The sequence below is a fragment of the Spermophilus citellus genome, assembly GCF_964194105.1.
Source record: "Spermophilus citellus genome assembly, chromosome: 15".
Classification (NCBI taxonomy): domain Eukaryota; kingdom Metazoa; phylum Chordata; class Mammalia; order Rodentia; family Sciuridae; genus Spermophilus; species Spermophilus citellus.
Genome location: NC_138195.1, coordinates 66,969,601 through 66,994,733, shown reverse-complemented (window position 1 = coordinate 66,994,733; position 25,133 = coordinate 66,969,601). Strand labels below are relative to the sequence as shown.

The 25,133-nt window shown below is 54.1% G+C and overlaps 1 protein-coding gene across 1 annotated transcript in view; it reads left to right on the top strand.

The window, feature by feature from the left end:
- Positions 1-25,133, top strand: part of SLIT1 (slit guidance ligand 1) — a 154,571-nt gene that overhangs the window by 74,480 nt on the left and 54,958 nt on the right. Inside the window, exon 5 of the mRNA XM_081267070.1 lies at positions 24,437-24,508. Within this exon, the coding sequence (XP_081123196.1) occupies positions 24,437-24,508 (72 nt within the window). The remainder of the gene's footprint in view (positions 1-24,436; positions 24,509-25,133) is intronic.

The window sequence follows — 25,133 nt, the reverse complement described above, 5'->3', positions numbered from 1 at the left end:
GTGTCCCCAGTCAGCCGTGCTTGGGGACTGTTGTGGCTCCTCGGCGCCCACTGCCCTTCCCCTCTTCCAGACGTCCTACACTATCTTCCTGAGCCAGGTGTCCTCTTCCCAGCACATTGCCCCCATCTGTCCACACTGCTTCTTAAAGACTCCTCTGTGGTCCCGTGGCTGTTGCTCAAGTCCCCTGGTGTGTGCTGGGGTTGGCGCCTGGGCACAGGCCGCCTGTCCCCTTCTGGCTTGTTTTGCTGCATGCACCCTCTGGGCCCCGGCTCTGCCAGCTTCTGCCAGGACGCTCCGCCAGGCCTCTCCAGCTTGGGCTTTCTTCCCGCCGACTTCCACCAGCCCTCAGTTCACCTGAGGCCGTCCGTGTACCAGGTGCTCATCCCCCTCGCCCACGGTTGGAGGTGGTGGGACTGAGGCACAGGGAGATGTGAACTCGGGAGTCAGCTTGTGAGTTGAAAAGCCCCTGCCTCCCTCCTGGCAGGGTGGCTCTGTCAGAGCCACCCCTCTCTGCCCCTGCCCCAGCTCCCGGTTGGGAAGAGCAGCACAGGGCCTTTGTGAGGAGCTGTGATGTGGGTGGCACGCGGAGTCCAGGACTGTAGCTGTCAGGGCTGCCCGTCTGTGTTCCGGGGGTTGCGCTCTGAGAGCGTGAGCACAGGGCCGTGCCTGTGTCTGTTTGCTCCCCTGGCACCACCCAGCACGGTCTTCGATGTGGAGTGCGCTCAGGGAGTTGCTGGTCCAGCTGGGATGGTTCAAGGTGACCGGTTTTGCCAGCTGGTGGTGTGATCAGAGTTTGCAGATCTGACTATAAACTGGGCTCCCCCTGCACTTTCGATGGCACCGTGGAAATGGTGACGTGGACCAAGTCATCCGGCTGGCGGTGGCAGCTGTGTGTGGAAGCTGAAGGCAGTGCTTCGAATAAGCCACACAGCTGTCACCCTTCTTCATGGGGAGTGGCAGAGAAGGACGGGGCCGGATGGCTGCCATGGGCCACGCATGCCTGGGAAGTCTTTCCTCAAATGCTGGGGAGCGGGAGGAATTTCACGTGTTTCGGGGGGTGCAGTGGGTTGCAGATCCAACCCTATGGCAAAGTGCTGCAGGATGGTGGAGCCAAGGGACGGTCACTGTTGGGTGAATCAGGGACGGCTTTCTGGAGGGAGCTCTGTGAGGTGGCTGAGACTCCCTAAAAACATAAAAATAAAAAAATAACCACCATAGAAAATTTTAGATTGCTTGCATTGGTATGAGTGTCCGTTTAGGAAAGGTGAGATGTCTTTGGGAGCAGAGGAAAAAGAAATCTAAGCTGTGGGTGTCTTGTTTGTGCTTCTAGCGACGAATGTCTCCTCCCAACAGAAACATCTCTCTCACCCCTAAACCCACCCCCATCTTAATGATCTAACACGTTAGTGCATCAGGTTGGAAATGCTTTCTCTGTAAAAAATCATTGCTTCCGTGACCTGGAAGTAAATTATTTAGTGGTCTCTGAGACCTTCTCCAACTGGAGTTTCAAAATGAGCCAGATGCATTCCCATGACCTCTGACCTTGCTGAGCAGACATAAAACACGACCATGAATTTCTTTGGAGACAGCAAAGCATCAAGGGCTCCTTGCTGTCAAATCTCCTGGTTCTTAGGCCCAGCGGCTGGGTGTGGTCTGCAGGGAGAGGACCAGCCTGGGCTAGGCATGTGCTGGAGGGAGCCTGTCTGGGTCACAGGAGGCATGGTCCACGCCCTGCCGAGTGCCAGGCACTGCACATTCTCATCTCGCCTCCCAGGATCCCTGGGAAAATACTCGAAGATCCCTGGAAGCTTTGCATATTACCGAACTCCATCGAGGAGCAGGCAGGCGGAGCGCAGCAGATGGGTGGTTGGGTGGTGAAAATTTGTCTAAAGGAGGATAAGCCCCCGCCCCCGGAGGGGCTAGTTGGCGGCTCTCATTCAACACAAAACTAAATGGGATTTAATTTTTCTGCCTCTATGAGTCTGTTCACATCCACGCATCTCCAAATCACACCACGCGCCCTGATTCTTGGGAGAGTAAATGAGGTCGTTGCAAGGGAGCAAACGGTTGGCCCCGGGGACCATGGCTGGGGGACCCCAGGTCCCCCGCATTGCAGGGTGGCGGGTGAGCTGAGTGTAGGCTTCTTGGAGAGGTGGCTGTGCAGAGCCCTGACTCCTCATTCCCACCCCTCCTGCTCCGGGCTCTGCTCTCGGAGCTTTTTTAGCTTGGCTGCTGGAAGCTTGGAGCCGATAATGACAAGGGAGTGGAAATGTCAGCGGGATCCCAGCTTCAATCAGAGCTGTAAAAATAAGTCTGGCAAGGCAGCTCGGCAGAGGTGAGTGCAGAGAGCAGGAGGAGGGCAGGAGGAGTTGGGGGACACTGCTGGTGACTGCGGGGGCTGGAGGAGGCGGCAGGAGGACAGCAAGGCTGGTTTCTGGCCAGGTGTGGAGGCGGGGAAGAGAGGTGGATGCGAAGGAAATATTTGTTTTCTTTTCTCATTTTTTCCCCCTGTGATTCTCAAGTTTTGTTTGGAAAGGCAGAAGGCAGCTGGCCCTGTCCCTGAGCTCTGGCCACAGCTGGCTGTTTTGTCTGCTGGGCTGAAACTCTAACAGGAGCCTCCAACCACGGTGCCAGGGCAGAGGCAGGGCGCGTGACCGCCAGCCTTCCTCCGGGCAAGGAGTCTTTCTCTGCTTGGCCACTGGGTATGAGGCAAAACACCAGGTGAGGTCAGGAGGGAGCTCAAAGGGCAGCACCCCCGGGGAACTGATCAGATAAAGCAGACCCTGGCCCCAGACCTGCCGCTGGGCAGAACTGGGGGTGAACAAGACCCTGGGGGGGAAATTGTGTCCATCTTGTTGTTGGAGCAGCGCCTCTTTATAGAGAAGAGTCAGGCCCTCATTTCACAGATGGGGACACTGAGGCCCAGAGTGGCATTGGGACTCTCTCGAGGTCACAAAACCAGTGCAGGAAACAAGGGCCACTGAGTCAGGGTCTGGAACATTCTTCCCCATCTGCATGACATCCACACAATGTAGGCTCAGAGCGTGATTGACACTTCTCTTTCTGCCATGGTTTGGCGGCTCACGTGGCCCCAGAACTGGTGTCAGGAACCCCTGGGTGCTGGTGGGTGAACTTAGAGCTCCTCATTAAGGATCCACTGGCACCTGGTTTGGCCTTGCCTCTGTCTTCATGTGGGACTTGCTGCTGTCTCCTGTCCAGTTGCAGAGTTAGCATCTGAAGGTACGAGATGAAACAGGGGACCGGGAGCCCCAGGAAGCCCCGGGAGAGGCACCTTCTGCAGGAAATCGTGGTCACTCCATAGGGACAGCATCAGCCACGTGGGGGCAGCGCTGGGCTCTAGCTGGAGAGCAGGGCACGCTTCAGTTGGGGTCCTTTCTTGGTTGTTTTCCTTCTTGGCAGCTGGGGCTGGGGCAGGGAATTCTAGTTGGAATAATTTATTTATTGAGATGTGCTCATCTGCACTAATTTATTAAAAATAATTCCATAAATTGTAAAAGTTTTCCCTTCTCTCCAAGGAAAAGAGATAAACCAAGAAAATGACATGAAGTAGCTTTAATTAATTGTAATAAAATTCAAAGATATTCATGTCCCCTTTCATTTAGTCATAGATTAATGCGTATCACAAATTCTGATTAGACTCTGATTTTTCCCTCGGCACTCCACGTGGTGCTTATCCCACCAGGCAATTTCCAGTTCTAATGCTGCTGTCACCTGCTCACACAGCTGCATTTGCCTTAAAAATGCCATTTAACCCAGGTGCCCAATCTTGACATTGTATCCTTTTTGAGGGTGGAAATCCCTCCTGCTTTCTAATCAGGACTCACCTGGCCTCACATAAGACCGGGGCATCCTCAGGAGCAGAGCATTCAGCCGGTTTGGGAGCTATGCCGTGGATGCAGAGGTGGTATGTGGAACCGTGTAGCTCTGCAGGATCACTGTGTACCGTGGTACAGGCTGTGCACTGCCCAAGGGTGTCACCTGTCAGGAACACCATTCATCATGTAGATGTGGGTTTGCGTATTTATTTTGAAATTTTCCAAATATCAGAAACAGAAGGATCTTGAGGAAGGGTTGCCTTTTTCTGGTCCCCACAAATGTCCCCTATGGGCTGGCACTTCTGGAGTTTTTGGTCCAACACTAGCCCCCGGGACTTGCTGCTTTGAACCATTCCCTCAGGCCAACGTGCTTTGGGGGCTATGGGCATTCTCCTAGCTGGGCTGGAGAGGTCCTCTGGCGGTGCTACTCTGCTGCAGAGTGAAGGACTCTCTCCACGCCGGTGCAGCCTCACCCAGGAGGTTTCTGTTGCTCTCTGAAAAATCCCTGTGTTTGTGGTTGCTAGTGTCTAAGGCGTCCAGTGCATTTTAACACCACTTCTTGTTTGTGAGCACCTGCCTGTCTTCGTCTCCTGCCCTAAGAGAGAGTCTGGGGTGCGAGGGAGGCCTGACTCCTCATTTGCTTCTCTTCATGGGCTTGAGATGGCAACAAGACAGAAGAGTGTCCTCGCGTCCAGGAGTCACCGGCCTTCTGTGGGAGAGTCCAGGCCGGATGAGCTCCTCCGCCTCTGGCTGCTCTACCGTTACCAGAAGTAGCACCTGCCTGGGTCACTGAGTCTGAGCCCAGGCCTCCCCCATGTACTCGGGGAGTTTTGAGCCCTTCTCGTATCTGGCCAATGAGCTGCCTAGAGGCTGACTTTGCATTGCACTGTCCCCACAGCCACATGCACTGCAGCCTCATCTGGGGGGCACTGGGAAGAGAACGTGGCTCATTGGCTTCTCCACCAGGGGCCTCTACAGACAGTTTCTCAAAGCAGGGTACCTTGCTGTTTTGGAGTACAATCCTTTTGAGACTCAGATGTGCCATGCACATAGGCAAAATTTTCACACCATACCTTGGGTGGCCCATTCTTGGGCCTCGGGGACCAGGAACTCTGGCCCAGAGCTTCAGCAGTGACGTGGACCACAGACCCCTCAGTGGTCAGCAGGCTGGTAAAGGCAGAACTTTGCTTCGTGGGTTTCGGCTGGGCAGCTGCTTTTTCCTGCTGCCTGTGGGTGGCCTGGAGGGAGCCAGGACCAGAGATCAATGTGAACAGAGAAACGTGTCCTCCCCAGTGGATGGTGGAGGGCCAGACGGCTCACCACTCTTGGTCTTAGAGCTAATTCCTTCCCGTAAACTGCAGGCGTTTGCTCAGATCATTTCTAAGGCCGCTTTCAACCTGGGAACACCTGCCAGTCTGACCTTGGGTTTGGCTTTGGACAGAGCAGGGTCCAAGTGCTGTCTGGACACCTGCCACTTCTGCTCCGTCCCCAGCTCCTCTGAGCCCTGGTGTCTGTTCTGCAAAATGAAGGTTCAAGTGCTGTCAAAGGGTAACTGTGAAGGTTAGAATTGTGGTTCTCGAACAAATATAAAGTGACTTTGTGCTAAAAGTTTATTTAGCTCATCATTGAGGGAGGGAACAGCTGGGGGACAAAGGAGAATTTGAGGAGAATTGGAGAGCTTATCCTCAGGGAAAGGCAGAGAACATGGAAATGATTTCACAGAGTTCTCCACAGTCTTTTCCTCCTTGACTTCCTGAGCATCATCCCGCCTCCCATCATGAACGACACAGGAACTATCTGAACCAGCAAGTTCATGACCAGCCGGCTACTTCAGAGGAAACGAACTGCCATTGATGTCCTTCACCCTGGGAAAGTGACAGTACCTAGGACAGAAATTCAGGAAAAAATAGCCCAAATGTACAAGACCCTACCAGATGTCATCTTTGGTCTGGATTCAGAACCCAGCTGGCTAATGTTGGGCAGGGCATTTAGGGGGCTAGATGAACGTCAGTGGTAAGGATGGTGGTAATGAGCCAGTGGGGGACAGATCTGAATGCTTTATACATACAACAGCTAGATACTCTTATTCTTAATTATTCCCATGTCATAGAAGAAGAAAGTGAGGGACCGAGGGGTTAAATAACAAGTGCAAAATCACCCAGCTACAAAGAAGCAGAGCCAGGGTTTCAACCACGTCAGTCTGGCTCCAGAGTTTCTGCTCCTAACTTATATGTGAAACATTGGCTGGGTCTGTGGTGTGCAGGAGAGGACATGAGCTAGACCCCCCAGTGTCCCCACCCCTACCTAAGGACTGTCCCTATTGCCCTTGATCCTCTCAACTAGAGCCTCCCAAGCTGTCAGTTCCTCTCCAGCCTTGAGTGAGGACAGGACTCCCCCATCTCTTCATGGGGATTTGATTCTGGGAGGGCGCTGCAGAGGCCCCAACTCCATTCCCACCTCTGCCCAGAGAAGAGTCACAAAGAATGCAGGCAGGTCACCTGTGACTTCACACTCATCACCAGAGTCTGACACCTCTGACCATGGGCCAATTATCTCCCTCTGCCCAGCAGGTCCAGAGCCTGGCCTGGAGCCAGCCAGGCCTCCCAGCCACCCGCTGCGTTCTTTTCATTTGCACCTTAGCTGGCTGTCAGTGCGCTGGGGACTCACTGGTCTGCTGCAGCAAAAGGCCAGGTGCCCTGGGTCTCCTGCCTCACCCCAGCCTTGGAGGACTTGGCCTCTCCCTGTCTTTTGTTGGCGCTCTCCCTCTCTCTCTCTCTCTCTCTCTCTCTCTCTCTCTCCTTCTCTCCATTCTCTTCCGGCCTGTTTCTGGTTTCTGTTCATGGGTCTCCTGGCTCAGCCTCTGTCCCCCTCTCTGTCCCCAGTTCCCTTGCTTTCTTACCAGATGGCTTTGCCACATGGTGGCCCCTGCACCTGCGAGTTGGCTGCTGCTCCCCACAGCTGCAGCTGGTGCTTTCCTGCAGTTCTTGCCCCCAGGGTGCCGCTGAGGGTGCCCCTGCAGGCTGGGGCTTGTGGCCTGGGGTTCCGGGGTTCTGTTCCTGGCTCCTCTGCTCATCTGGTGGACGTGGTCCAGCCTTTCCATGTCTGTTGGAGCACCACAGTGGGAGGCCATGGGGATGGGGGGAGCGTAACTGTGTGGAGACACTGATACCTGAATCACCACGAAGGCGTGGCAGATGGGATGCTTCATTCCTTTCTCAGATGTAGTCACTTTGTGGTCCTGCCACCCACACAGTGGGGCAGCAAGTTTGAGAACCACTGCTTTATCTGCTTCTGCACAACCTGATTGTGCACAGCAGACCCCTTACTAACGCAGGTTCTGACTCTGAAGGCCCGAGGCCAGCCTGGGACTCTGCGTTTCTGTCAAGGCCTGCCTCGAACCTCTTGGTCCACTCCACACTGAGTAGCGAGGTTCCATTCTACCCTGCTGGCTCTGCAGCCTGGCTTTCTTCTCAAATTTTGACAGATGAAAAGTGGGAAATACTGGCTGGGCCCAATGACATACAGTCCCCCCGGGGGATGAGCTTTGGCAGGGACCTTCGGGTCCCACGTCAGATCTGGGGATGGGCAGCCCCCTGGCTAAATGCATGGACAGGACCTGGCAGCAGCATCACCAAGCCCCAGCAGGCAAGAGGGGGCCTCCTGGCCTGTGCCCACTCGTAGGTGTGACTCAGAGACGGCCTGTCCATTCACCATAGTGTGCTTCCTCCGGGAGGAGGGCGGAGGCAGGTGCACTCTCCTCCACAGCTGTGCTGTCCTTATTATCACCAGGAGGCGAGAGACACTCAGACATGTGAGGTGACAGGGGTAGCGAGACAGCTGTGGATATTGAGCGACCACAGAGGAGGGGTGAGGGGAGGCAGTGAGGCGGAACAGAAGTGGGGGGGAGGCCCCAGGGGAAGGCCAGCTTTTATCCAGGGGCTGTGGCCCTTCCCACCGTGACTGTGTCACAGGGCAGTCTGGGCCCAGTTTATAGACATTTTCCATTTTCTGTAGAGCAAGGCCCTTGACCAACAGCTGTGAGGCTGCAGGGGGCCTCATGCCCCATCCAGTCCAGTCAGTCCCACCCCCACCCCCTGGGGACCCATGGCTACTTTTCTCTTGTTTGTTTAATAGCCTTAATTTTATTTTTTTAGAGCAATATTAGGTCCCCAGCAAAATTGAGTGGAAGGTACAAAGTCCCCATTTACCCCGTCACCACCCACCTATAGCCTCCCCATCCGTGATCTATGTCCTCCTCCAGAGTGGGCCATCTGCTGCAATCGATGAGTCTGGGTCAACATGCCATTGTCACCTGAAGCCCTCAGTCTGCATTAGGCTTCGATCTTGGTGTCGTTCAGTCTGCAAGTTTGGACAAATGTATAGTGACATGGCTCCAGCATCCCAGTGTCACACAGAAGAGTTTTGCTGCCCTAAAACCCTCTGGGCTCCACCTGCCCATCCGGGCTTTCTCAAGTCACCCTCTGGCAGCCACTGATCTTTTTACCTTCTCCACAGTTTTGCCTTTTCCAGAATGCATACAGTTGGCATCATGAAGTGTATTGCATTCAGATGGGCTTCATCCTCCGGGTAGTACGCATTTTGGTTTCCTCTATGTCCTTTTTTTTCCCCCTTGGGACCAGGGATTGAACCACTGAGATACATCCACAGCCCCCCTTTTTTTATTTTGATACAGGGCCTCACTAAGTTGCTGAGGCTGGTTTTGAACTTGCAATCCTCTTGCCTCACCCCCACCTCTGTGTCTTCTCATGACTCGACAGCTCATTAATTTTAGCACTGAATCCATTGTTTGGCCATGCCACAGTTTATTTGTCCAGTCACCCACTGAAGGGCATCTTGGTTGCTTCCAAGTAAGGGCAATTATGAGTTAAGCTGCCGCGAACGCAGGCTTCTATGTGGATAAGCATTCAGCTCCTTTGGGTTAATACCAAGGAGCACGCTAGTTTTGTAAGGGACCACCAGACAGTCTTCCAGAGTGGCTGTACTGTCCCCTGGTATAAAGGAAAGTTCCTGTTGTTCCACCTTCTCATCAGCCCTTTGTATTGTCAGTCATCTATCTCAGTGTATGAGTAATGGGAGACCTGTTTTTTGTTGGTTTTTTATTTTGCTCTATGTTTCTAGGGAGCAAACCCAGGCCTCAAGCATGCTAGGCAAGTGCTGTACCCCTGAGCTACATCCCCAGCCATTTTTAGTTTTGGGGGGTTTTTTTTGAAGCAGAGTCCTGCTGTTTCCCAGGTTGGCCTTGAACTTGTGATCCTCCTGCCTCAGGCTCCTGAGTGGCCAGGAGTACAGGTGTGCACCACTGTGCCCGGCCTGGAGAGACCTGTTGTTTTTTCTTTTTGATTCCAGGGATTGAACTCAGGGTCACTTGACCACTGAGCCACATCCCCAGCCCTATTTTGTATTTTATTTAGAGACAGGGTCTCACTGAGTTGCTTGAGTGGCTGAGGCTGGCTTTGAATTCATGGTCCTCCTGTCTCAGCCTCCCTAACCACCAGGATTACAGGCATGCGCCACCACACCAGGCCTGTTTTGTTTTTTTTTTTTAATAATAAAAATGTCACAGATCCCCTCCCAAATGCTAGTTTTGACTTTCTGAGTAACCAAATAAAATCATCAAACGTTAGTTGATTTTCACTCTTTGCCAGGTGTGGCCCTTGCTGTCCTGGAGTATACATGATCTAATCCAGGAGATGAACATTAATTGAATAATTTCATGAATAATTGATTGATTAAAACTGTGGTTAGTGCCAGAAAGGAAAGCGTGGGTGTAGTTGGTAAGTGAAGGAGGAAACACTGCTTTTGAAGAAGATCTTCAGAACCCAGCAGGGCTCTTAATTGAGTATCTGTCTAGCTCACAGAGCACCTGCATCACGTGGGCCCTGTAAGGAGAAGAACAACAGCAATAGCCATCATTGATTGGACCCCAAGTTGCCAATCCACATATCCAGTCCTTACGACACCTCTCTGAGATAATGACTCTTACTGTCCCCATTTTGCAGATATGGAAAGTCAGGCTCAGAGAGGTGAAGCTCGGGGTCATCTGTCCACACACAATACCAGGGGTGCAAGAGGCACCCAGATATTACAACGACTGTATAACCCTCTGTAGCCCTCAGGTGGGGCCCTTGGGCTAGGGTGGGGAGAATAAGGTAGGACAACAGTGTGACTGGCAGCACTGGCCATTCCCAGGGGGAGGGTCAGTGTGTTGGAGTGACCTCTGGATATTGGAGAGTGTTTCTGTCCCTTCTAGGAAATCCAGAATGAGCCAACTTGGAGGCTAAGCTGAAGGCCCCGAGCCCTGGCAATTTCTGGTGTTCTTGTAGGTGGTCGGAGCGCCCACCCTCTGCCTGTCTCTCCCAGAAGCAGCCGCACCAGGAGGCTGGTGCTGTCTGTGCTCAGTTTTGCAGTTAGCCAGCGTGTCCACAGCTAGGTGGGTGGAGCCTGGGATGGGAGTCCTTCCTCGTGTCACTCATTTCCGCTGGAGGCTCTTAGGTGGAGGCCCGGAGGGTGTGCCAGAGACTGTGAGAAGTCAGTGGCTGATGGCCTTGGACCCTCCCTGTATTGCTGTCACTGTGACTCCATTCTCAGTGGCTAGGGGGCTGTGTGCCTGTAACTGACTTTGATTAAGGCCCTCGCCGCAAGACTCCAACGCTTACCTCTTTGTCTTCCAAGCCTACAGGGATTTGGAAGGAGTGACAGTTCCTGAGGTACTCATAGGAACCAGGGTGACAAGAAGTCCCCAGATAAGGCTCATCCCAGTCAGGGACTAGCTTTTCCCATACCTCGTCTGTCAAGGAAATCATGTGAACCTTACATCACTTTTGATACGATTATGCTTAAAATTTATTATATAATTACCCGAGTTCTAAAACAGAGAGTCCTGAACAGAATTTCACCTTTTCTTGGTGACTGGGTGTCAACATTATGATTGTTCATTATCACGCTTTTTAGGGTTTCACCTCCTCCTTCTAAGTTCATCTATCAAGTGTCACCATGACATGTGTGTGCTCCTAGGAACCTCCCCACCCACCTGCCCATCACTGTGCTGATTCTGATATGCTGAGCCAGCATAGGAGAGTGTGTAAGCTTGTGGGCTCAGCTGTCAGACAGCCTGGGACTGTTCCCATGCCTCAATTACATAATCTGGAAAATGGGCATAGTGAGAAAATATCTATTTTAGACTTTAGGGCCAGATGTAGTGACACGTGCTTGCAATCCCAGCTACTCAGGAGACTCAGCCTGAGCAACTTAGTGAGATTCTGCCTTAGATTACAATAAAAAGGTCTGGGGAGGTAGCTCAGTGGAAGTGAGTTTGCTTATAATGTGCAAGGCCCCAAGTTCAATCCGCATCACTGCAAAGAAAAAAATTTAAGTAAAATTTTTAGAAATAGACTATTTTTAGAGTGGTTTAATGTTCTCAGCAGAATCAAGAGGCAAGTACAGAGTTCCCATGTACTCCCTGTCTGTCACTATTCCTTAGACTTGAGAGAGAATTTATCTTATAAGGAGTTTTAAGGATTAAATAAGATAATATGTATAAACATATAAAATATCTAGCACAGGGGCTGGGGTTGTGGCTCAGTGGTAGAGCACTTGCCTGTCATGTGTGAGGCACTGAGTTTGATCCTCAGCACCACATAAAAATAAATAAATAAATAAAGGTATTGTGTCCATCTACAACTAAACAAAATATTTTAAAAATATCTAGCACAGTGTCAGGCACATAAAAAGTGCCCTATATATGTAGTTATCATCATCATCATCCCCACCACTAAAACAGTTGTGTTTTACACAAGAGTTGGTGACAATCACTAAAGTCCTCAGGATTAACATGAGCAGCTTTTGTACAAAGATCTGGAGCGGTCCCTTGTGGCACGCCTAGGGGCCTTCTTGGCATCTCCCAGCTGGCATCTGTGGGCAGGTCTGGCTTCTGGAGAGGTGGTCCAGCATCAGGCTGCATCCCCATGTAGAAGCAGCTCAGTGACGCGGGTGCTCCGCGTGTGCCTCTCCTGGCGGAGTGCTCCCCTGGAATCCCTGTGGGCTCCAGAAAGAGAAAAGAGCTGCCGGTAGACAGGGGCTGCCTGCTGTGTGGTCAGATGAACATGAAGGTGGCTGGGCTCCAAGAGCATCTAACCCTGAGCAGAGGAAGAGCCGCCGGAGGAGGTTCAGGACCACGGACAGCTCCCAGGCAGCTGCTCCTCCAGGCTTGGATGCTTCTAGTGATTCCTCAGGCTTTTGTTGCCCTGGCCTCTGGCAGATCACCCTCAACCACCTGGAAACCTTGCTTGTCCCCTGCAGCGGACAGGGCTCTGTGTTTTGGCTCTAGGAGGTAGCTGGGGTCTTGTTCCCTCCAGGCATCCCGTGTGTCGGGGGAGAGGATGGGAGGGGCGCCATGTCCCAGCCAGACTGACCTCTTGCCATTTCAGTCCTTCAAGCTCCCCTTCACTCTGAGATCCCCCAAAGCCGGGACTCTGAAAGGCCATGGATTGCTTTACGGAATAAGGTCACGATGGGGCATGGTCTTTGGTAAAAGAAATGGGCCCCTTGTTTTCTTGGGGTGGCCAGGAAAGAGGGGAACAGAAATGCCCCCAGGGACTCAGTGATATTCTGCTACTTACCTTGGGGGGCTGGTCCTTCCACGAAATTCAAGGCAAGTATCTGTCCTGGCATCATCTCTCCTGCCGCTTGGGTTGGGGCTCCAGCTCCTCTCTGGGGAAGCTCAGATGAGAAACCACCACAATTTGGTCACTTGCCCTGAGTGAAGCCCCTGCCCCCAGCACAGCCTGGGTTCTCCTGGCCAAGCCCTGCTGCTCCTCTCCTTGGTTCTCTTTCTTCCCAAAGCACATTAAATCCTGCCCCCCCTTCCAAATCTGCCCTTATCAGGGTGAACCCAAAGAACCCGCCCCTCAGAGTCTAGATGGGCTTAGCCTGGAACGAAGCCTGGCCTGCCTGCTGGGCCAGGTGTGCATTCTCCAGAATATTCTAAACTCCGCCCTGGCTGAAGCCAGCCCTGCAGAGAGCAGTGCTCGAAGTGGAGGGGGGTGGACCATCTGCAGAGTGACTTCTGCACTCCTGTGCCAGCCCTGAGCCCAGACAGGGAGTGTGGAAGTAATTGCCCTGTGAAAGCATCGCTGTGTCAGAAGCAGACCAATCCACCAAATGTCATTTTGCTAAAAGCCAATTTGCCAAAAGGCAATTCACTGAATGGCCAATTTGTCAAATGACCAATTCATCAAATTGACTCTTCTTTTAACTATTTGGTGTGAGTCGACTGGTTTGCATTTTGTCTTTATTACAGCATTTTAAGGACTGTTCCATTTGTCTCTTCCCCTGGCCCCTGGTGTTTGGACTGCAGTGATCCTGTCCCCAGCCTCTCTCTGCAGCCGCAGGAAGCCAGGGCAGGGCAAGGCAGCTGTCCTTAAAAGACTCATGAAGACAGATGGGAAATCACCCAGTTAAAACCAAATTGCTAAACAAAACAAAGAAATTCAGCAAATCGCTCTTTTTGAATTGGCTGATCTGCAACTTGCCTTCAAGGAGGTGACCCAGAAGGGGTGACCCACATCCTGAGGCCCCCTCAGTGGATGCTGGTGAAGGTGGCACTTTCCCTTCTCAGGCCACTTCTTTATGGAGTGTGGGGAGAGGCCCCCTGGTTTTAAAACCAGGCAAGACAATGAGTTTTAGTTAGCTTTTTCTGCTGGGACCTAAAGATCTGACAAGAATGATTTTAGAAGAGGAAAAGTTTATTTGGTTCATGGTTGCAGAGGTCTCAGTCCATAGATGGCCAACTCCATTGCTCTATGCCTGAGGTGAGGCAGAACATCATGAAAGGGTATGGAAGAGGAAAGCAGCCCAGGACATGATCACCAGGAAGCAGACAGAGACACTGCAGACCAGGGACAAAATATATACCCCAAAGACACACCCCAATGACCCACCTCCTCCAGCCACACCCTATTTGCCTACAGAACTGCCCAGTGAATCCCTATCAGTGGATTAATGCACTGAAAAGGTTAAGACTCTCATAACCCACTCATTTCCCCTCTAAACCCTCTTGAATTGTCTGACACACGAGATTTTGGGGAATACCTCATCTCTAAACCATAACACTGTGCATCTTCCAAGCTTTTTTTAGTCTACAGACTTGGTAAGCTCTACATTTTCTCTCAAGGCGGTGAGAAGACCAGGACACATTCATAGCAGAAGCAAAGGTTTTTGTAAGATGTGTTCCTCTCTCATCTGATATTTCTCCCAATGCCAGCTTCAGTCTTTTACTCTTCTTCTGAGTCCTGTTATCTTTTTTTTTAAGAATTTTATTAGTTGCAGATGGATACAATACCTTTATCTTATTTATTCATTTCATGTGGTGCTGAGGATTGAACCCAGTGCCTCTCCATGTGAGGCAAGCGCTCTGCCACTGAACCCCAGCCCCAGCCCTGAGTCCCGTTATCTCTTTTGTAATGGATCCTTGAAGTGTATTTTATTGATTCCTGAAACAAAGCCGAAAAGACCTTCAGACCTACTCTGGAGGCTGTTTCATCTACCCTGTCAAGATCCTCACCCTCCAATGCCAGCGTCTCTGCCCACCCAGCTTGACTTGGAGGTCTCGTCCCTCCTGGAGCTGGGTATGGGGCATGCAACCCACTCTTCAGGAAGAATGGAATGCAAACATGCACTCAGGGTATCCGAGATCCTGGAAGAGCGGGTTTTCACCTGGCAGAGCCAAATGCTGCAGGGCACCGCATCCCCCCTCTGCCTCTGTGTCTGGGGGAAGTTGGTCCCCGTCTCTCATAGCTTTGGGGTGGGGATTATTTCTTCACACTGTCCTGGATAACTGCCCCTCAGCCTGGGACTCCTCCCATGCATTAAGATCCTGAGCCTGTCATCTTTGGATATATTTCTCTTTGGAAGATTTTTGTCCCATTTTCTCCTCCAGCCAGGATCCAGGGGGGAGGCACTGGCATTACTTAGTGAAACATCATAAGCACCCAGAAGCCCCCCCAAGCCTTCTTCCAGACTGACCCTCCCAGGAAACCCTGCTCCTGACTTCCAGCAGCATGGACTAGCTTTGCCTATTTTGGTCATTATATAAGCGGCACATGTGGCAGTTAATCCTCACAACCCAGCAAGGAAGAGTGAGTGACCTTTCCTTACACAGGAGGTACCAGACTCAGGGAGGTCAAGTAACTTGCCCAAGGTCACACAGGCAGCAATGTTGGAGCTTGGAGTCTAACCCAGGATTGTATGGCCAAAGCTCACGTTCTTTCCTCTGTGTCTCGATTCTTTCTCCTGCACCCCCTCCTCCACCCCCACCACGTGTGTCAGGGCTGGGAGCCTCTGAAGTCACTGGTCCTAAGCACTTGCAGATGTCTGGGACAGGAGCTTTGTCTCCCCCACGGCATCCCTGACCAGGACTCAGCAGAACCCTGGGGCTTCCTGGGGCTCGGCATGCGGGGCCTGGTGGGTGGGAGCAGGCAGGCCTTGCTGTGGTCCTCAGGTGAAGAGGGGCCTGCGTCTCCCCTGCTGTCCTCACCCACCCCTATTGCCCAGTACCCTGTTCCTACAATGGTGGTTGGGACCCCGTGCCTGTCACTTACTGTCAGCAGAATTAAAGGAGAGGGCAGTTCAGCTTCCTGTGTGTCCCCAAGCCACTCACGGCTGAGTGGGATCCCAGCATCTGGGCTACTTTTCCTTGGCAGGTCCAAACACTAGCATCCAAAGGAGGGCGCCTGTGGAGTGAGTGCACCTCTGATATCTCCATGCTTGAATTGATGCTTGAAGCTGCGTGGCAGACAGCTCAGCTCAAGGAAATGTCACCCAGGGTGGTTCTATGGTGCGGCCATCCAGGACTGCTTAATGTCTCTTCCTAATGAGGTTTCTGCAACATTAACTTCGGTAGGCTGTGGGAGGAGAGCGTGTGGCTCCATGCGGCCAGGAAGGGAGGCTTCTCTGCAGCTCACCGAGCTGCACATGCACTAGGTATTCAGGAGACAGAAGGGGAAGGAACAAGGGGAAGAGCTCACACCTGCCACCACCCACGGTTTCACCTCCACAGCCACCTGCGGGAGTTTGACTAGCAGGAGTTCTCTGGGACCATGTGCATTCTTCAACTGGTGTTTTAAATCCCAAGACCTTACAGAGCATGCTTGAGCTTTAATATGTGAGTCTTGTAGCTTGGAAGAGGTGGCAAGGAGCAAGGACACCTCGGTGACAGAGCGGGACTGTTCAGCAACTGGCAGTGGTGGGTCAAAGCCTTCCCAACAATACAGTTGCCCCTTCCATGTGCCTGTGTCCTCATCGGCTGATGTTACAGATGAGGAAACTGAGGCCCAGGGAGGCAGCCAACTGGGGCTGATCTTGATTTTGGACATTAGCTGCCTGTCCCCCCTCAGAGACCAGATCCTGCCCTCCCAGAGGAAGGGAGAGCCCAGATATTTACTCCAGATGGGCTGATTGCTGGTCATCGGGGAGCAGAGGTCAGGAGGGCATGCAGGCTGCCAGGGGGGCAGTGAGGATGGAGCCAGGCCTGGGGAGGAGGCCATGAGCCCCAGGCATCTGTTTTCTGCCAAGCTGGGGGCAAGGTCAAAGGAAACTGGGCTTGTGGTGGGTGGGACCAATTCTGCCTTCACTCCATCAGTCTGTTCCTGTGTCACTACGTCTCGGTCTCATTTGCACCTTTGCCATTGCCCTTGCCCAAACTTGCCTTCTGCAATAAACCCTAAACCCCTTCACACCGGGGGTCAGCAGCCGGTCTGCTCTTGGTCTGCCTCTCATGGGAGCACCTGAGACTTAGGAGTGGCAGAGCCCTGGTCACGGCACTGAGGTCAGAGCCCAGGCAGTGTAGTTTCAGGTCCTTATCATCAAATGCTCTCAAGACCCCACCTTGAAGGTGAGTTAGACCCAGGTCCTGACCGGGAGGCAGGTACCCAGGTGCAGTATGCCGCCCCACAAGATAGATCTTGGCCACTTGAACGCCATCCCGTGGGCTGGGAGAGCAGGCAGGAGAGGCCGTTGCAGGATTAATTCCCCTCATAGGTGGGAGGTGTAGGATCCAAGGGGAGGCCTGATGGACAGGCAGAGGCAAGGGGGGGGATGGCCCAGCAGATCCTGGAGCATTTCACAGGAGGGACTGTGTCTCAGCATCCCACCCATAGGCACTGCTCACCTCGCTCCAGTGAGGGTGTCCTGCTATGCCACCTGGGGACAGACTATCCACTGGGGCTCTGTCTCCCGTTGCCGGGATCATAAGGCTGTGACTCCTAACCTTGCTCAGGCTGGGGAAGCTAGATCTCCCTCATGCTGTGAGTGCAGGCGCTGATTCCTCAGTGAGCACCAGAGCCTGTGTCTCACAAATGTCCCTGGGTGACCTCTGCACTGAGCAGAGCCCAGAAGAGCTGAGCAGTGTCCCTTTCATGCCCAGCCCTAGCAGGAATGCTGGGAGGACCTGTGGGGCAAACATAGCTGCTGGTCACTGCCCCCCATGAGCACTTCCTCTGTTCCCCGTGAAGGTGCAGTGACATGCCCCAGATGAAAAGCCAGTAGCTGCTCTTCTCTCTCATCCCCTAGGGGTGACCGTGTCCAAGTCCCCTCCAAACAGCAGGTGTTGGCACCTCGGCCTCTTACTTTGAAGTGCTGGCCAGGTCCAAGAGCTACAAGTGGGGTTGCTCTAGCTCTTGCTGAGAACATTAAACATTTTTAATATTTTCTTCTGCCAGATGCAGCACTTAAATTTTAATATGCACATGCATCATCTGGGACCTTGCTAAATTGAGGTTCTGATTGAGTAGACAGGCCTGGAAAAATCATCATGCCCGACAAACTCCCAGGCAGTGCTGATGCTGCCAGCCCAGGTGCCGGGGGATTGCTTGCTGAATCATCTGTTCTTGATGTCACGAGAAACAGGGGTGAGGGCTGCCCCAGGCAGGGCACGGCCACTCTGAGGCAGGCCGGGTGTGTGCGGTACCCCCCAGGAGAGCAGGGTTGCTGCAGGCTCTGGGAGCCCAGTGCACATCTTGCAGCAGGTTAGTGCAGAGCCCACCTGGAGCCGCCTCCTGATTCCCAGGTCCTGGCCCTCCTGCTCCTCCCACAGCCTGTGGGACAGGGATGAACACCTGAGCAAGCACAGCTGAGAGCACTGTGCAGCCTGCACTATGCCTCACGACAGTTCCTTCCACTTCACAAAGAGAAGGTTGAGACAGAGAGGTCAGAAAACTTGGCGGGGGGCACTCACTGGGTATGTGGCTGGCTTTGTCTGCTCCCGGGCCTGAGCCTCCATCCTCCAGCCTCCTGACAAGGAAGCCTGGGATAAGGTGTCCTGGAGCGCTCTGGGGCTGGCCTGGCTCCTGCTGAGCCCTGCCTTGAGGTGCCCAGTCAGGCTGCAGGGGGCGAGGGATGCCAGGCTTCCCAGAGCCCCTGGGTGGGCTTGAAGGGCGGATAGAGCAGCCCTGTGCTCTGCAGCAGGGTGGCCAAGCAGGTGGCAGGAACCCAGAGTCTGGCCTTGGCTGGTGCCCAGCTGCCTGTAGCTGAGCCCCCTGATAATCCCCTTAGAGACTGGTCTGCCAGCAGTGGCCAATCAGGTTAGAGCGTGAAGGGGGATTAGCAGGGAGAACATGGGGTCCTGACCTCAGCTTCCCCAGCCCTGGCAGAGTGTGCAGGAGGCCGGGAAGCTAGAACAGGGCTCTGGGAGATGATGCCCAAGTCAGGCAGTGGGCCTAGCTGTCCCTTCCCTTCTGGGAAGGAGGCTGGCTGGGGTCACTACGATGCTCCCAGACCTATGGGGGCTGCTGCTTGCCTGCTCAGAGCCTGGGCCTTGGGGGAGGAGCACAGGCCAGATGGGGGGATCCTTGTCTGCAGGACCCTTACCTCCAGCCCTCCAGAGTGGACTCCCGGGAGCTGCAGCTCCTTCTCTTCCTTGGAGGGCCCAGGACAGCGGCTCACCTCCCTCAGTGGCCTCCAACTCCCCATCCCCAGGCTGCTGGTGTCACCTTGGAACCATCCACGGAGGGTGTTATATTCCGTCAGGATGTGGGAAGGCAAGAAGGAGCACCAGTGTAACAGGGCAACGCTATCGAGAGCTGTTCCGAGCTCTCTCCCCATCCACGACCCTTGTCCTGCTGGGTCTTCAGCTGGGTCAGGCAGAGCAGGTACAAGGAATCCTCATGCTCAGGGGGAAATCATGGTCATCCATGATGCAGAGCCAGCCTCTGTGCTCCAAGCCCCTGCCTTTTCCTCTCAGCTGCGCACCAGCCCTAGCTCCTTGCTTTGGTCACGAAAATGCAGAGGGATTGGAGCAGGAGAGGGTCCCTTTTAGTCTGGTTCAACTAAACATACTGAGGCCCTGCAATGCACCAGGACTGGGATACAATGGGAACAAAAGAGAGTCTGCCCTTAGGAGATTATGGCCTGCAAAGGGGGTGGATGTCAGTAAACTACCAGCTTCTCATTACATTCAGTACACCTGTCCTGAATCAGTGCTGAAAAGGAAAAGCAGGCCTGGTGCAGTGCACACACATGTAATCCCAGCAGCTAGGGAGGCTGAGGAAGGAGGATTGCAAGTTCAAAGCCAGCTTCAGCAACAGCGAAGCACTAAGCAACTCAATGAGACCCTGTCTCTAAGTAAAATACACAACAGGGCTGGGGATGTGGCTCAGTGAATGAGTGACCCTGAGTTCAATCCCTGGTACCCACTCCCCTTAAAAAAAAAAAAAAGCAGGTGGGTTCTGGGACCTGTAGGAAGGAAGCAGTTAAGGGAGGTATCTCTAGACTGAGACGTGAAGGATGGAGGGGAATTTGCTGGGTGAAGTCAGGAAAGGATTGTGCAGGCAGAGGCAACAGCAGGTGCCCAGGAGCTTGGAGACAAGCAACTTTATTTCATTGGCTTGGAAAGGAAGAGGTGAGAGTTGGCCAAGCAGGAAGTCAACTGGGGCAAAAAGCAAGACTAGCTTTGGGGTGTGTGAGGGGTTGCAGAGTCCCAGTCCAAGCATGGCCTCTGGCTCCCCCTAGTGGTGATTGTGGAAATAACCGTGACATTTTAGGAAAGGGACAAAACTAGTGTTTTATATCTTGCTAAAGAAAGGTGCTAGGATAGGTTAAACACATGAATGCACATCCAATTCCAATTCCGTGTGATCGGAATTTCTGTGCCCACTTTACTATAGGGCACCCGGAGGTCTCAGGGTTCCCTGCACCCTTGGCTGGTGGATGGCAGGAGTTTCTTCGTGTTTCTGGCTGCAACTTTGGGCTCTTTCCACCGCCCTCTTTGCTACTAGTATTCCACCTTTTCCTGTGTCTTGCAAGACTTGGTTATTGTCCTCTGGTCTGGGGTGGCTGGCTCTCCTGGGGTCGTGCCTGGAGTCACACAACGAGAGCTGCCGGCTGGTCTGGGCTGGCAGGCCTGGCCTGCACTCCTGGGTGGCTTCAGCCAGGACCTCCACTCACAGAATGGCTCTTGGTGCCCCATCCTGCCTGCTGCCTGCAGATTGCATCTTTCCTCTGTGAGCTTCTGGGCCCCAGAGCAATGTCCCCAAGGCCACTAGGCTACAGCCCTCTCTGGTCTAGCCCTGCACCGTCCACATTCCCTGGACACCCTGGGCTCTGTCAGGCCTGCGTGCTCTGCACAGGCATCCTGAGCCTCCGTCTGCCCCTGCCTTCCTTCCCCACCTGGCTCCTGGTGTGTCCTTACAGAATGGCTCCCCTGGATTTTACTCTGATGCAGTGCTATTATAAGGAACAGACATTGGAAGCCCATTTATTGTAAGGATCTCGTGTTATCGATCAGGACACACTCATTTTTCACAGGGACCCCTGGGAAAATTCTTGTCTCATCGGAGTGCTCAGCAGCTGTACCCTGGAGAAGCCGATCCTCTTCACTGTACATGCGTTGGGGACACTTGACGGACCGGTTCCCCTTTCACATTGGCTCTCAGAAAGTTCAGCGCATGCTCTGCCCCAGCTGGCAGGCGTGTGGTCATGTGGCGCCTGGGCTCTGAGTGCCCGCCATTGATTTTTCTCCTTTCCCCATTTTTCACTCCCACTCTCTCTCGCTGTTCTGTAAATCCCTACAAGCCGTCCGCAGAGCCCTTCTGGAACAAGGTTTGGTCTCGATCTATAAACCAATCAATACAGAATAAAAACCCTTCCTCATGGAGTTGTGGGGTGGATTAAATGGAATAATGGACACTAGTGCCGGCCTGGCTTCGCCCAAGGGGGCTGAGACGAGGGTCCTGCTGGAGGCCCTGCCTCTCCGTGTACCCCACCCTCCTGACACTGGAGAGGCCTCCTGGGCACTGTCCCCCCTTGCCCTCACCAGGCCCTCCCGTGTCTCTGCCACCTTGTGGGTAAAAGGTGGTGGCGGCTCTGTCCTCTCCTTCCTCCCAGACCCCTAGACGCCGGCTGTCAGCAGCCTTCCCCACCCCCTCCCTGGATTTCCGGCACCTCACTGGATGTGTGTTTTAGTCTGTTCAGGACTGTAACAAAATGCCACAGACAGTGTGGCTTAGAGACATCAGAAATTTATTTCTGACAGTTGTGGGTGTGGAAGTCCATGGTCAGAGTGCAAGAAGGTTCTGGGTGTGGTGGGGGCCTGCTGTGTGATTCTCAGATGCCGTCTTCCCACTGTGTCCTCCCAGAGTGACGGGGCAGGGCAGCACTCAGGCTTCTTTTTAGAAGGACACTGATCCCAGTGCGGAGGCTGGCCTCTGTCCTGGCCTCAACCCCTCCCCAAGGCCCCGCCTCCTGACTCCAGCACAGCAGGCCCCGGCTCCAACCTGGAACCTGGGGAGAACACAACATGGGACCCCAGCAGCGTGTCTTGCTGGGTAGTTGGCATGGATGGGCCTGCGGGGCGGGGCAGGCTCAGAGGGTGTGTGGTCCGGCCTGTGCATTTGACCAAGGTAGAGACTGAGACCCCAAAGAAGGAGGGACCCAGCAGACCCAGTGCCGCTTCAGCTCACGGACACCCTGTCTCTGCACACCCCTGCCTCCTCCAGGCTCTTGATGTCACTGCCCACAGTCACCCCTGGGGACCCCTGACGGGTCATCAGTTGCTGGCTATCAGTCACCTCAAAATGCAATGGCTCACAAGCACGGTCACTGTCTCCTCTGTTGGTGGCTGGGGTGCTGGCTTGGGGCCAAGGGGGTGACCGTCTGGGCCCTCGAGTGAGGCAGGGGGTGTGCTCCCAGGGTCGCTCATGCGACTGCCAAGCTGGTGTCCGCTACAGTGAAGAGGCCTTGACTCTTGTCCATGTGGCCTCTGCACAGAGTGGCCAGAGTGCCCTTAGAGTGTTCTGGAAGCTGGCCTCTCCCAGGAAGGGTGGCCCAAGAGAGAGCGAGGAGCGGCCCTGGCTGCTGTGACCTGGTCTTGGCGTTTTCCACCCTATTTGATTCTTCAGCAACGGGTTACTAACCCCTTCCCTCACTCAAGAGGAGAGGAATTAAGCTCCATCTTTTGGAGTCAAGAATGTCAAAGAACTGTGACATGTTTGAAAACCACCACAGCCTCCAATATGCACACGTCCGCCACACCACACTGCGCGAGGGCCCCCGCCTGCCTACTCCTTCCTGCCTCCCGGCTTTGCACATGCTGTTCCCACTGCTTCGGGTGCTGTTCCCTCATTTTCAACCTCTGTCTGGCAAACTTCGACTTTCCAGGACCTGCTTCAGAGACCACCTGCTCTCCCTCAGTGGAGCCACTTGCTCTCAATCTCTGGAAAAACTGCTCTTCCAGAGATGGTTGCAAGCAGCCGGGAAGCCTCCAGGAAAGCAGGTTTCAGGGGTGTCCCCAGAGGTCACCAGCTCTGGATACACATTTGCCTAGTGAAGGTACAGACCCGTCTCTGCCCTCTCCTGGGTGTGAGGGCTCAGGGCCCAGGATACCTCTGCGCCTGCAGACCCAGCACTGTCACTGGTGCCATAGGTGGGCACCGTGCCAGGGTGGATCTGTCCCGCGTCTGCCTCGGACCCCAGGAACGGAGGAACTCTCGCGGCCCTGAGACACCCACCCTGCATGCAGGCAGTGTCTTTGGCACCTTTGTGGCCTGCACTCCCTTGCTCCAAATCTAGCAATTTACCTGCCATGTCACTGGGCCCAGGCCAGCGTCTTATGAAGAAGATGGAAAGAACAGGTCACAGGCCGAGAGCCGAGAGCCACCTGGTGCCAACCAGCAGAAGGGCTGGGAGGGCCAGGGCACTCTTTCTTTCTAAGAAAGGGAGGAATCGGTGACAAGAAGGCACAGGCGGGGACAGAGAGCCTGGTGGATTCCTGAGAATTCACCTGCACTGGAGGCCGCCCAGCCTCGTGGAGTTCGGAGATCGTCTCCTTGACAGATGGCACAGGGGACCCAAGACACGTGCAGAGGGCCAAGACAGAGCACCAGGTGTGGGCTGTGGTGTCAGGAGAAGGACAGGACGGTGGAGACGGTCCCGGGGAGACAGGCTGGGAGGCGGCGGCTGCTGCTGAAGGGTCACACAGGCTTGGCTCGGGGCAGCAAGACTGTCCAGAAGTGGTGGCACAGTTTGGGGGAGAGAAACATGTCTTCAAGGAGAGAGGGGACAGGACCTGGGTGCCGATGGTGGCAAGATCTCACATGGCCAGGCCATTTTCTGAAAGCTCAGCTCTGGGGAGGAGATGGCCGGGCAACAGAAGGAGGGAGGGACAGGTGATGGTGCTGTCACCATGTGAGGTCCGGTGGCCGTCACTTGTACATGGGGAAGCTGGGGCTTCGGCAGGGGCGCAGCGGCTTGCAGATTCCTAGGCAGGCAGCAGGAGGGCCAGCCGGAGGTCTGTCCTGCTGCCTCAGGACCCCAGGGTGCTGCTGGGTGCTCAGCAGGAGAACCCGGCCTGGGAGGTCCCATAGCTCAGGGGGCAGCTTCTGGGGTGGGGGCTGGAGGGGTGTTCTCACCTTCAGTGACCAGAAAGAAGGACTGGTCAAAGCCCAGGGACCTGGCCCAAGAGAAGGGGGTTAGATGTGCAGACTGACCAGCATTGGGTCCCACATCAGGATGCCAGCCTCTTATCAACCTTAGGGACCAGGACGGTGTGTCTGGGGCAGTGGCCAACCTTGGGCAGGTTACTGATTGTCCTGGAACTCAGTTCCCTCCTCTGCCAAATGGGTGGGACAATAGTCCCCGCTCCCAGAGCAGCTGTGCAAGCCAAGCTCTGGGGCCTGAATGCCTGAGTTCAAATGCTGGGACCACCACCTGCCAGCTGGGTTGCCTTGAAAAAACTGCTTAACTTCTCTGAGCATCCCTTTCCTCCTTTATAAAATGGGAATGGCAGTTGTGTTTGTTCTGGACCACGTGTGGGGGCCGAGCTGACCTCGGGGTCTGACAGGGCCGGTCACAGCTGCCCCGGGCTCCTCCCTCTGCCCAGAGAGGGGAGGTAGCTGGGGACAGAGCTCCCTTCAGGACAGGGTGCCTCTCTCTGGCTCCATTATCCATTCAAAAAGTCCTTGCTGAGTGGCCACTGTGTGCCAGGCCCCGTCCCAGCCGGGTGTCTGGCCCCCCGGCCTCCCTGGCTCACGGCGATGTTCTAGAAGACTCTCTTCCTGACCAGTGTTTTTCCCGCCTTGCTTCTTCCCCAGGGACCTGAGTGAGAACGCCCTCCAGGCCATCCCCAGGAAGGCTTTCCGCGGAGCTACAGACCTCAAGAATCTGTGAGTACAGACCGCAGGGGAGAAGGGCGCGGGGGCTTGGGCCACCCCATCCCCGGCAGTGTCCTGTGGTGTTGCCCTGGGCCCTGAGGTCCAGGGTATCGAGGAGCCAACCTGGGCTTGAGATGGCTGGTGCCAGCGTGGTCTTCTAGAACAGTCTGGGTTTGGAGCACCTGTCCCTCGCTCGGGTGTGATTCTCTGTGAGAGCCAAGAGCTCGTACAGAGGGGGACGTTGAGTGTTGCAGAGTCACGAACACTGGGTTACGAGGCCATGTTCTTGGTCTGGGCCTCCAGTGTCCTCCTCATCCTCCGACTGGGAGAACTGGGTTGGAATCTCCAGTCACATGGTGTTTACTGCAGTCCTGTTAACTGCATGAGCCTCTGTATATTGTTCTGGAAATAAATGGGGATAATAAGCCTGACTCACAGGCTTGTTCTGAGATTTAGATGAGATACAGAGATGCATACACTTTGTCAAGTGCTATTTAATGTAACTGTTTATCATGCTCTTTAGTATTTTTGCAGTGCTGGAGGAGGACCCCAGGGGTCTCTACCACTGAGCCACATCCCCGGCCCTTTTTATTTTTTATTTTGAGACAGGGTCTTGCTAAGTCACTGAGGGTCTCAC